We start from the raw sequence: 11,411 nt of genomic DNA on the forward strand, positions 1-11,411 counted from the left end.
TCTGCAGAGAAGGTGATTGGCTGCAATCTTCCTTCTCTTCTGGACCTGTACTCCTCGAGGACTCTGAGGCGAGCAGGAAAGATTGCAGCTGACTCCTCCCACCCCGGACACAAACGGTTTCAGACTCTCCCCTCTGGCAGGAGGCTGCAGTCCATCAGGACCAAAACCTCTCACCACAAAAACAGTTTCTTCCCGTCTGCAACTAGCCTCATTAACAAGGCCCGGGTCCCCTATTGACACTCCCCCCTTGCAAACGATACAAATGTCTCTGCACATGTAAATACTGTTTAATCTTGAAAGTTTATATATTTATATGTACACAATATTCTCTTCCGTTACGTTACTTCTGCATGGCACAGACCCAGAATAATGCTCATGTATATATCTGTAACGTTGTTCTTCAATTCCATATTTATATATTTCCACATTTATTTATGTTGACTGTATGTTTGTCTATGTGTAGCACCTTATCACCAAAACAAATTCCTTGTATGTGGTGAACACTAGTTGGCAATAAAGCTCCTTCTTCTTCTTTTCTTTAGCCCATGTAAGACGCTTCTGACGTTGTTTGTTGTTCAGCAGCGGCTTGACAAGAGGAATACGACATTTGAAGTCCAGGACCCGTCTGTGTGTGGTGGCGCTTGATGCAATAACTCCAGCCTCAGTCCACTCCTTGTGAAGCTCCGCCACACATATGAATGGCCTTTACCTGACAATCCTCTCCAGGCTCTGGTCATCCCTGCTGCTTGTGCACCTTTTTCTTCCACACTTTTCCCTTCCGCTTAACTTTCTATCAATGTGCCTTGATACAGCACTTTGAGAACATCCAACTTCTTTTGCAATTACCTTTTGAGGGTTTCCCTCCTTGTGGAGGGTGTCAATGATGGTTTTCTGCACAACTGTCAGGTCAGCAGTCTTCCCCATGATTGTGAATTCCACTGACCCAGACTGAGAAACCAATTAAAGGCTCAGGAACCCTTTGCAGGTGTTTTGGATTTATTAGCTGATTAGAATGTGACACTTTGAGCCTACAATACTGAACCTTTTCACAATATTCTAATTTTCTGAGATTTTTAATTTGGGGTTTTCATAAACTGTAAGCCATAATGATTGAAATTATATCAAATAAAGGCTTGAAATATCTCACTTTGCATGTAATGAGTCTATATAATATATTAGTTTCACCTTTTAAGTTGAATTACTGAAATAAATGAACTTTTGCACAATATGATAATTTTTCGAGTTTCACCTGTATAGTTAGATAAATGCCCTGCGATGGACTGGCGACCTGTCCAGGATGTACCCCGCCTTTCGCCCAGTGTCAGCTGGGATTGGCTCCAGCTCCCCGCGACCCTGTACGCAGGATAAGCGGTTGACGATGGATGGATGGATGGATGAATAGTTAGATAAATGTGGTTGTTTTTGACAGTGAGGAAAAGATCGCCGCTAGAGGGCAGCCTCTCCCAAGGCAAAACAGGAAGTTGAAACGGAAATAGATTTTATCTTCATCGAGGAAGGAGCGGAACCAAACAAACGATACTCATTTTCTGCACGTTTTCAGCTCATTTTTCTGCTTTATCGCATAGTTTCGACAAAAAACACACCATGCCCGTTATTTGTGCGGCAATCGGGTGCAACAATAAGTTTGTCAAAGGCTCGGAAATACGATTTTACAGGTACGTTTTCTCCGGTTAAGCGGAAGTTTCCAGTAACGTTACCTTGCCGTTACAACTGATTTCTCACGTTAGTTTTATAGTTTTAACATTATTTAATAAGGCAGAACATAGAAGCTGTTATGGTTAACATAAAATTACATTCATTGACATTATCTCCTCTTGGCCACTGCAAGTTAAAACTAATTTTGCATCTTTTACTCGCCATGGTGCATCAGACCTAACGTCAACTACCTCGTTGCCATAACAACATCATATCCACGAAAACACAATACGGCGTCATAAACAAACATTTGCTTTTTTTTTTTAGCCTGTTTTGAAGTCATCTACGTTCTCTCCTTTGTATCAGGTTCCCACTCAGCAAGCCTCAACTTGCCAGCAAATGGGTGCACAGCCTGGGGATGAAAAACTTCATCCCAACTGCCAACACCTGCCTCTGCTCAGAGCACTTCAGGGCCGACTGCTTCAGGGATTACAATGGCAAACAGTTTCTGAGGGAGGATGCAGTGCCCACCATATTCACCCATTCGCAAGATTCATCAAAGGTGTGGTGCGTTCACAACCGGGGTCTGTTTTATTTAAATAGTGCCAATCTCATTGTATACAAAAAACACGTTTTGTTCTGCATCTCTGCACACTGGTGGAGGCAAGTAATTTATGACCGTCAGTAATTGAATTGCAGTTATTTGATTGACCGTCACTACGGTTATATAGCTAGCTCATGTACACTGCATGAACTGGGACCTTTTAGTTCTGTGACAGCGAGCTGCCTTTTTCTAAGCTTTGTCTGAGAGGAGCCCCACAGTCTCAGGCTTGGACCCTCGTCTAGTTGCATACACATTTCTGTGACTGCAGCAACTTCCTGGTACTTTTCTCACACTGAGAGAGACTCTTTTCCCACAACAAACCTGCTACTCTGCGTCACACACAAATTACCCACAAGGTTCAGTCGGTAACATAGCAGTGTTAGGCTGTGGGCGTGCTAACCTAACTTGTTAGAAAACATAGTAACTACACCAATCAGCCATAACATTATGACCACTGACAAGTGAAGTGAATCACTGATTATCTTGTAACCATGGCACCTGTCAGTGGGTGGGATATATTAGGCAGCAAGTGAACATTTTGTCCTCAAAGTTGATGTGTTAGAAGCTGGAAAAATGGGCAAGTGTAAGGATTTGGACGAGTTTGACAAGGGCCAAATTGTGATGGCTAGACGATTGGGCCAGAGCATCTCCAAAACTGCAGCTCTTGTGGGGCGTTCCTCTGCGGTGGTCACTAACTATCAAAAGTGGTCCAAGGAAGGAAAAGTGGTGAACCGGCAACTTGATCATGGGTGGCAAAGGTTCACGATCCGATCCAACAGACAAGTTACGGTAGGTCAAATTGCTGAAAACGCTAATGCTCGTTCTGATTCATCTGGATGTCACTTTGACACGTACCACCTACCTGAGCATTGTTGCCGACCATGTACACCTTCATGGAAAAGGCATTTCTTGATGTCAGTGGCCTCTTTCAGCAGGATAATCCGCCCTGCCACAAAGCAAAAATGGTTCAGGAATGCTTTGAGGAACACAACAATGAGTTCAAGGTGTTGACTTGGCCTCCAGATTCCCCAGACTTCAATCCAATTGAGCATCTTTTGGATGTGCTGGACAAACAAGTCTGATCGATGGATACCCCACCTCGCAACTTACAAGACTTAAAGGATTTGCTGTTAATGTCTTGGTGCCAGGGACCACAGCACACCTTCAGAGGTCTGGTGAAGTCCATGGCTCGACAGGTCAGGGCTGTCCTGGTGGTAAAAGGGGGACCTACACATTATTAGGCAGGTGGTCATAATGTTATGGCTGACTGGTGTATATCATGTATTTATTAAGTGTTTACCTTGATAGACAAAGAGGAGCAGTGGTGGCAGAAGTACAAGTAAAAATCCTGCTCTTTGTAATCAGGAAAATGTACTTAATGTATTAAAAGTTAAAGGAGTCAATGCAGAATAGTGCTAAATAGCTCATACCCCTGTTAACATTTCCCCCAATTAAACCTGTTGTTACAAAGGTAACACTGTATCACTGTACATCATCTTTTGCAGTTTGTTTCCAGTTTACCTATGGCTGGTAGAGTAAAAAGTTAATAAAGGACCCTGTTCACAACATTAAATAGACAGTATAAATAAGTCCTCCTGTTTTGCTTTTAAAGAAAGTTAATAGGTAACTGTGAAAATTCCACAGATTGAACTGCGTAAAAGGGGCGTGATACCAAAGGAGGCAAACGTTGCAAATCAAATGGGAACACAAGCAGACAGAGACAGAGTGAGAGAAGCCACCAGTCTACGCAGAGAAAAACGAGGAGGAATGAGGGTGAGTTCTGTTTCCAATATCTGAAATGTGGGTGGATAGTGTTGTGTTTACGTTTTTAAAGTATTATACCAGTGTTTTAAATTTGAAAGCCATTCACTTTAAATTGTGTAACATTACAGACAATTAATTTTTTTTAAGCTAAAAACCTGCAAAAATACACAAACACAACAAAGTGAGGCTGAAAAAAATGGCCAAATTGTGGCAAATGAGCTTTTTAGCTAGTTACATCTAGTGATAGTAGTTATAGTAGTGATGATAATAACTGTTCAGAAAGTGCTGTAAAGTCATCTGTATGACTCATGTGTTCAGAAAACACCAAGTACACCATCAAATAGACAACTGATACTGCAGACTCTGTAAACTGTGTATAGTTCACATTGGAGACCCAGCAGATGCCCTACGGTAGCATAATGAGAACAACATCAAGCACAACCCGACGAAACAAATGAATATAGTAAATTTGCTCATGGAATTTCCTGTTGTTTTGCAGCAGTTACTGAATGCCTTTCACCTTGATCCTTTTGACTTAGTTAATTTTTTTTTTTTTGACATTGAGGTTACTTAAATGAACCAGTAAAATTTTATTACCATATTGCTATAATGGGAGTTTATGCAAGGACGTCCTGCATCCAGGACATGGCCAAACCATACACCCCAGCCCGTCCACCACGCTCTGCCACCACAACAAGTTTTAAGAGTTGCATCTGGTGGAGCCTCATTTATAAATGTAATAGTAAGATATTAATATTAATATTGTCAGAAACATCAGAGCTATAATAGAACATTCAGCAGCGTCATCATGTGAAACAAAGCCGTCTTAAAAGCTTTAAACCACATTTGGTGTTTTTCATATGTCTGTTTTCTTATGATTAACTAAAGCAAATACACAAAGTAATGCAGGGGATAATTTACCATAGAATAAAATTATTATTTATATTATTATATTTATATTATTTATTTTGACACAGGGTGGACGAGGAGGCCGTGGAGGAAAACAACTGTCTGACAGGTGAGACAGTGTGTGGGTGTTTCTTCCTTCTCACAGTGGCTAGTATAAGTATTTCTTCTGCTTTTTAGTGAAGTGAATGAGTGTCCTTTGAAACACTGAGCTCTTTTCATAATGTAGTCCATCCCAGATAAACCTGCTTCTGTTTCACTGGGAATGATTTGCTGCTTTTTCTGACTCCATTTGTAATGTGGCCAACACCAGACTATCTTGTGAAACTGAAAAATACACACAAAAGATATGGTGACTTATATACATTACATTTGTGACACTAACACAAGCTGTATAGCATAGGTGACATTTTCAGCACAGGTACAATAGATATTGATAGCATGAAACACTTTACAACCTGAACTGAACACTCAAGAGCAAATGCTAGTTTCTAGAACCACCATTCCAACATTTACCATTTGGAAACCCACAGTTGAAGAGACACACACACACACACACACACACACACACACACACACACACACACACAGTAGCTTAACAGAACTGAATGAAATGCAGCTACATATTGCATTCTGAGTAGAAAGCAGCTGCATGCAGCTTTGAGTCACAATGAATCAAAATGGCAACCCCAATTTCAAAGCAGAAAGTCAATCACAACGAAACATAGAAACTTTTAAACCTCTCTTGAAACAAAATCCACTTCACATCTAACCATCCAGGACCTCAGCATCTTACAAACTCATATTCTTTGTTAAAATGTGGCTAAATACACAGCTTTTACTTTCAGCTACGGTAATCTTTTGCAAACAACCAATATATGCTACCATAGTTATTGTATGTTTATGTCCGCTACAGACTACAGACAAAATAACAGTGGCAGGTAAAATAAGACAAGATGTTCCCTTATTGATCCCCTGAAATTCAAGTTGGCACAGCAGCTCAGCGGAATATAGTGCAAAGAGTAAAGGAACAAATATTAAATATAAAATATACACGCATATATATACATACCATCGAAAATAGAATATGAAATCCATTGTGTATATCTGTAAATGTGCAAAGTCTCAGTGGTATTGTGCATGTGCAAAAAAACACAAAAGTTAATTAATGAGTGGTATGCTTTAGAAGGAATAATAGATAATTTGTATTTTTAACTTTCCTAACACAGGTGACAGGCCAGTATTATTTTAAATAGATCTAATGCTAGGACTCTTCTTGCCTCCTTGCTTGTTTGTCCAGTACCGCAGCTGGCCATAGGGGGCGCAGTAGTTTTTAAGTTGACCTGTCTATTAAAACTGTATAGATGGATTCCAAGACAAAATCAACTGTGTGTGGTACTCAGTATGCCATATGTAGGGAACTAGATGAGTTAGGTTTAGGGAATGTTGGTGCCCCAAAAATCATAAATTGCAACACTTTATAACAAAACATTTGCTGGAATCCATTAAACATCCCGAACTGATTGCATCAATCCTGTATGGGTTTTCAGAACGTATGTTTTCCTTTAGGCCCTGGGCTGATTAATGAGATTAATTAAATCTGACTGTAGATGCATCCATTGTTTCATAATGATGTGAAAGACAAAACCGTCTTTCACATCATTATTATTATGTTTTTTTCAGCCCTCAGAATGTGTTTCATAAATCATTGCACTCTGTGATGTCAGTCTTTCATCCCGTGCATGCAGACAAAGCATTGGAGCCAAGAGCAGAGTGTACGACAACAAAGGCCGACTGCTCTCTAACAGCAAGGACATGTGTGACTGTCTGGATGTGGATTGTATGGGATGCTTCTACCCCTGCCCCGACTGCGGCTCACGCAAGTGTGGAGTCGAGTGCCGCTGCGACAGGAAGTGGCTTTATGAGCAGGTGGAGGTCGAGGGTGGAGAGATCATCCGGAACAAGTTTGCTATTTAGTTTAGGTTTTAAATGCTTAATCATGTTATTGGGATGCTTCTGGGAATCACCCTAATGTCAGTTGCAAGTGTGCATGACTGAGATGCTTTTTTGAAGGAGTCTTCGGCAATAACTGATATTCATCGGGTTTTGCAAAGCTACTGCCTGTGGTAGAAACTTATGCAGGACAATGTAAGTATTCTGCTGATTGTTCAATTTGTTGTTTCTGTTTCTTTTTTATTAAAAGATTTAAATTTGTCTTAATGTTTAGTGTCTGCACTGTTAATGTGCTGTAATATCTTCAGAGATGGGAGTAACTTAACCTGTTTTAGATTTTTTTTTTTATTTATTAAAACAAACCAAAAACATATTGAATGTGAAATAAGCAACTGACATCAGGACGCTAAGGAGACCAGCACGTTTTCCTCCTCCTACTATAAAACAGTGTGTGCGGTTGGATAAATCTTTCAGTTTTGCATTCAATAAAAAAAAAACATATTTATTCAAATGAATTACAGTGTTACTGAAAGAGTTCTCGTGAACATTTTTGGTTCAACCAGTTTTTTGTTATTGTTTTTCTACATACGCTTCAAAAACATCTCCATATATTCTTGCTAAATCTACAAACATCTTGGTTCATCAGTCAGAGCTGCTAATTTGGAAACCTAACAGTTAATGCAGAAGAAGGCATACAATTTACAACTGTTCATTTTATCCAAAGCGACTTACAATTGCTATACATGTCAGAGGTCGCACGCCTCTGGAGCAACTAGGGGTTAAGTGTCTTGCTCAGGACTTGTGTCTTACAGTGGGAATTGAACCCAGATCTCCCACACCAAAGGCAAGCATCTTATCTATGCACCTCCTCCACAGGTTTCAAAGGTTAACAAAAACATTAAAAACTTTGCAAGATCCCTGGAACGCATCATGCTGTGTATTAAACTGGAGGCACGTTTTCAGCATGACAGTTGTAGCTTCTGTACCCCACAGAGTTAAACTAACAGAATGAGTCAAAGGATCCTTCCTTCACTGAGAAAAAAGCTAGGTCAGGGCTAAACCTTTAGTCCCACTGGATATCTGTCCATTGTTCAGTCTTAGACAGGGGTGTAGGCAAAGGTAATCCTTCCTGAATCACAGCATACCCTCCTTTTTTGACAGCTAAAAGTCATGATTCCATTAAGTGATGTTGAATGGAAGTAAATACACTTATTAATGTGTCTTTATCAGGGGTACAAAAATATTCTACTTATGTAAAAGTACTTACTTTGATGAACTTTTACTTAAGTACAAGTAAAATTACAGGTATAAAAATCTACTCAAGTAAAAGTAAAAAGTAGCCAATTTAAAATTTACTCAGAAAAAGTTACTTACCGGTAGCTACTTTTTTAACCTCCTAAAAGTACTTATTTATATTATTTATAGGCTACATATTGTACTTATTTAATTAACTTGCAGTCTTTTGCTCTTTGATAAGGGAACAAAGCCACATGGCACTTTCAGTTTTAGTTTGTTTGACAGATACTTTGCCAAATCAATGGCGGAAAAAAATGACATTTTATGAGAAGTTTGAGTAAGTTTAATCAGGAAACTATGGGGGGTACAGATTATACTAACTATGGCAGGTCGCAATCGACTGAGAAAATGGGAAACACTGGACTGTATATGAAGTCATCTCCCTATTTACATTCAAACAGGTTGTAATTTAAATGGGATATCATAAACGTTAAATGACTAGTTACCAGCAAGCTGCTAATGCCAACCAACATGCACCGATGTCTTTTTGGCTATTCGGAAGCAAAGCATCTTGCCAAACTATCAAAAAACTTATTCTTAACCACCAACGGAAGTAGGTAGGCTGTTTAACTGACCTCCTCATCAGGGGTCCTCAGCTACATTTCTTAAAAGCAGAAACTGTGGGGGTCGGATATTCAATTGCCATGTTACTGTTTAATAATTTCAACTTTCGCAAAATGAACCTTTTTATTAGCTTATATCAACGTGAACAGTCTCCTTAAAAACATGGTAGGCCTAAATCCATAATGAGAAATCTACATAGGCTACTACATAGGCCTACTTAACTAGAAAATGCTCTCAGAACTCAGCCCAGCCGCTATTATGCAGCTGCCCGTTGCCCATTGTGCATGAGACACCTGTAGTTACTGGAACTAACAGCAGCCTTTTGATACCACAGGGCACAGAAGTGTTTGGCCGCTAAACAAACTATTGTCGGGCAGTTATTGGTATTGTCCATAATTCTGTGATCGGACTTTATGCTGCACACAACATGAGTCTGCGAACAGCGAAAGTAAAAGGAGTTGGTTACCTGGCTGAGAAGGTGGAGGTGTGCAGCCTGTCGTATGCAGCTCTTTATCTAACAGCTCACTGTGTCTGCTCCTGATTGCATTACTCACTGCAATATTTGAAACTGGTCCGCTATTAAGAAAACTGTTGAAAATGACGGTTGTCTTGTCGTGTTGACGCAGCGGTCTCACTCCAGTGAAAACTCAGGTAACTTATCTGGGCATTGTGATAACTAAAGCTGAAGATGAACGATGCAGTTTGAACTTCAGCCAATCAATATCAATAAAACTCAGAAAAGATTCAATCTCTGGCTCCAGAGAGACTTATCCTTAAGAGGTAGAACTCTTTTAACGAAATGAAGGTATCTGCTAACATATGCTGCTATTGCCCTAAATGTTGTTGCATCCTTTTGTAAATCTGTTGATAAGATGTTATTTAAGTTTATTTGGAAAAACAAAACCCATTATATAAAAAATACTGTGATAATGAACACTATTGACTCTGGAGGCCTGAATTTCTTAGATTTTACTACACCTTCAAAATCAACAGGATCAGAAAATTTCTGTGTAATCCAGAATTAATCCATGTGGAACTTAATTCCAAATTACATGTCTTCCAAATTAGGTGGTCTTCACTTTTTGCTTATTGTTACGGATGCCAACGCCCCACCTGTATTTGCCTGTGCTTTTGAGTAGGCTATCTGGTATGCTGAGCAGGCTGTGCAAGCCCACGCGGAGGATTGGCTGCACGAGGAGGGAAGGTCCCGCCTACTTCCTGGGTTTCTGGTGACAATGCCATCGATTGGTGCGGCATGCTACTACGGGCCAATCAAAGGGCGACAGTGACGACCACCACCTGCTTAAAAGCCTGCCGGGTCAGCTGTTCGAGGCAGCAATCTGACCTGAGTTGCTTTCCTTGGGAACACATGTCTCAGAGCTTGTAGTAGTGTTTTGTTACCTGTGCCAGACTTTGTGTTTTGACTGTGTTTCACTGTGTGATGGTAAGGGAGTGGGCCAGGTTTAAGCTTAGAGATAACTGACACCTTTCTTGCATACACCGTAGTTGTTTTATGTTAGTTTTCACCAGGTTCAGGGGTGCTGTGCGCTTTGTGTTTTGGGTTTTTGCAAATGCTGTAGGTTAGTGAGCTTTTGGTTTACCCTAATTTTAGTTAGTACCTCTGTAGAGCAGTAATCCTCCTTTTGAGGATCTCCTTTTGTTATAATTGTTTGTTGATTTCCACAGCACCCATTGGCCCATTCTGTTTGTGCTCCATTTGCGTTACTTCAAATAAATATCCTTTCAAACCAACAACATCTGGTTTATGTTTATGTCCCTATATCCCTAGACACCTCGGGACGTAACATTATGTCCAACTACAATATTGAGAAATTGCCGTCAATTTAGCTGCTGTTAGCTTGGTCTCTTCTGTACAATCACTATTTCTCTCCACATCGTTATCTCATCTGGAATAACTGACATTATTAAAAAACAAATATATATTTTTACAGATTTGGTTAACAATAATATTCTTTTTGTAAAACAGTTATTCAACTCAGAATGTTTTCTAATGAACTATTCTAAATTCTTGTCTTGCTGTAACATCCCTGTCACTCCTAAAGAGTTTGCTGTTATAATGGACGCCATTCCAAAAGGTGTGATGACGTTATTTAAGGGTAACACTGAAGTGCTTCTTTCTACCGGTATGTTGTCGTTAAATTACATTATGATAAGAAAAATGTGTTTTTTATCCAGCCCTTCAAGCCGGAACAGAAGGATTAGGTCTCTTTTTCAGAAAGACATTGTCACCATCCCATATGTAATCTATTACTGGGGAAGATTTGTTTTAAATATCGAGTAGAAAAAAATATCACAAATAAAACTCGAGACGTCTGTTTCAAACCTCTCCATCATGCTATCCAACAAAACATTATTTGCAAAGACTAAGAAATGACATTCACATTAACTGCTCTTTCTGTGGACTTCATTATGAAACAACCATACACTTATTTTGGAGCTGTCCTTGTACTGTTATTTTTTGGAAAGACTTTGCACAATATATCAGCTGCAACATTTTTTCTCTGCTGTACAAAGATGTGCTGTTTGGTTTTTATGATGTCTGCACTTACAAAAAAAGCAAAAACAATTATCTCATAAATCTCATCATTATTTTAGCAATATTCCACATTCACAAAAGTAAATTTTGTAACCCCAAAACTTTACTTAA

General features: G+C 39.6%; 2 protein-coding genes and 1 long non-coding RNA gene across 15 annotated transcripts in view; 2 read left to right on the forward strand and 1 right to left on the reverse strand.

Moving 5' to 3' along the window:
• neo1a (neogenin 1a) overlaps positions 1-11,411 on the reverse strand; it is a 629,602-nt gene that overhangs the window by 140,327 nt on the left and 477,864 nt on the right. The window lies entirely within an intron of this gene.
• LOC123959360 (ADP-ribosylation factor-like 14 effector protein) lies at positions 1,308-7,150 on the forward strand. Of its 3 annotated transcripts, none has more exons than XM_046033363.1 (5): positions 1,308-1,676; positions 2,023-2,223; positions 3,905-4,033; positions 5,002-5,042; positions 6,658-7,150. In XM_046033363.1, exons 2-5 carry the CDS (start codon positions 2,056-2,058, stop codon positions 6,905-6,907), a joined length of 588 nt encoding a protein of 195 aa, XP_045889319.1. In that variant the 5' UTR covers positions 1,308-1,676; positions 2,023-2,055; the 3' UTR covers positions 6,908-7,150. The 3 variants fall into 3 exon arrangements, with proteins under 3 accessions (XP_045889319.1, XP_045889316.1, XP_045889318.1); XM_046033360.1 differs by having other exon boundaries at positions 1,314-1,676; positions 2,023-2,218; XM_046033362.1 differs by having other exon boundaries at positions 1,320-1,676; positions 2,023-2,218; positions 6,679-7,150.
• Positions 8,413-10,495, forward strand: LOC123959362. The gene is made up of 2 exons (XR_006822278.1): positions 8,413-8,736; positions 9,883-10,495. It is a non-coding gene; the product is annotated as an uncharacterized LOC123959362 (long non-coding RNA).

This window comes from Micropterus dolomieu, linkage group LG20 (assembly GCF_021292245.1).
Source record: "Micropterus dolomieu isolate WLL.071019.BEF.003 ecotype Adirondacks linkage group LG20, ASM2129224v1, whole genome shotgun sequence".
Taxonomy (NCBI): domain Eukaryota; kingdom Metazoa; phylum Chordata; class Actinopteri; order Centrarchiformes; family Centrarchidae; genus Micropterus; species Micropterus dolomieu.

Bases quoted from the DNA above. Each gene is read 5' to 3' on its own strand.
- LOC123959360 (XM_046033360.1), top strand. From the start codon at position 1,606: ATGCCCGTTATTTGTGCGGCAATCGGGTGCAACAATAAGTTTGTCAAA. The intron at 1,677-2,022 runs GTACGTTTTCTC...CCTTTGTATCAG, and splicing joins TCGGAAATACGATTTTACAG to GTTCCCACTCAGCAAGCCTC. The intron at 5,043-6,657 runs GTGAGACAGTGT...CTGTGATGTCAG, and splicing joins GGAAAACAACTGTCTGACAG to TCTTTCATCCCGTGCATGCA.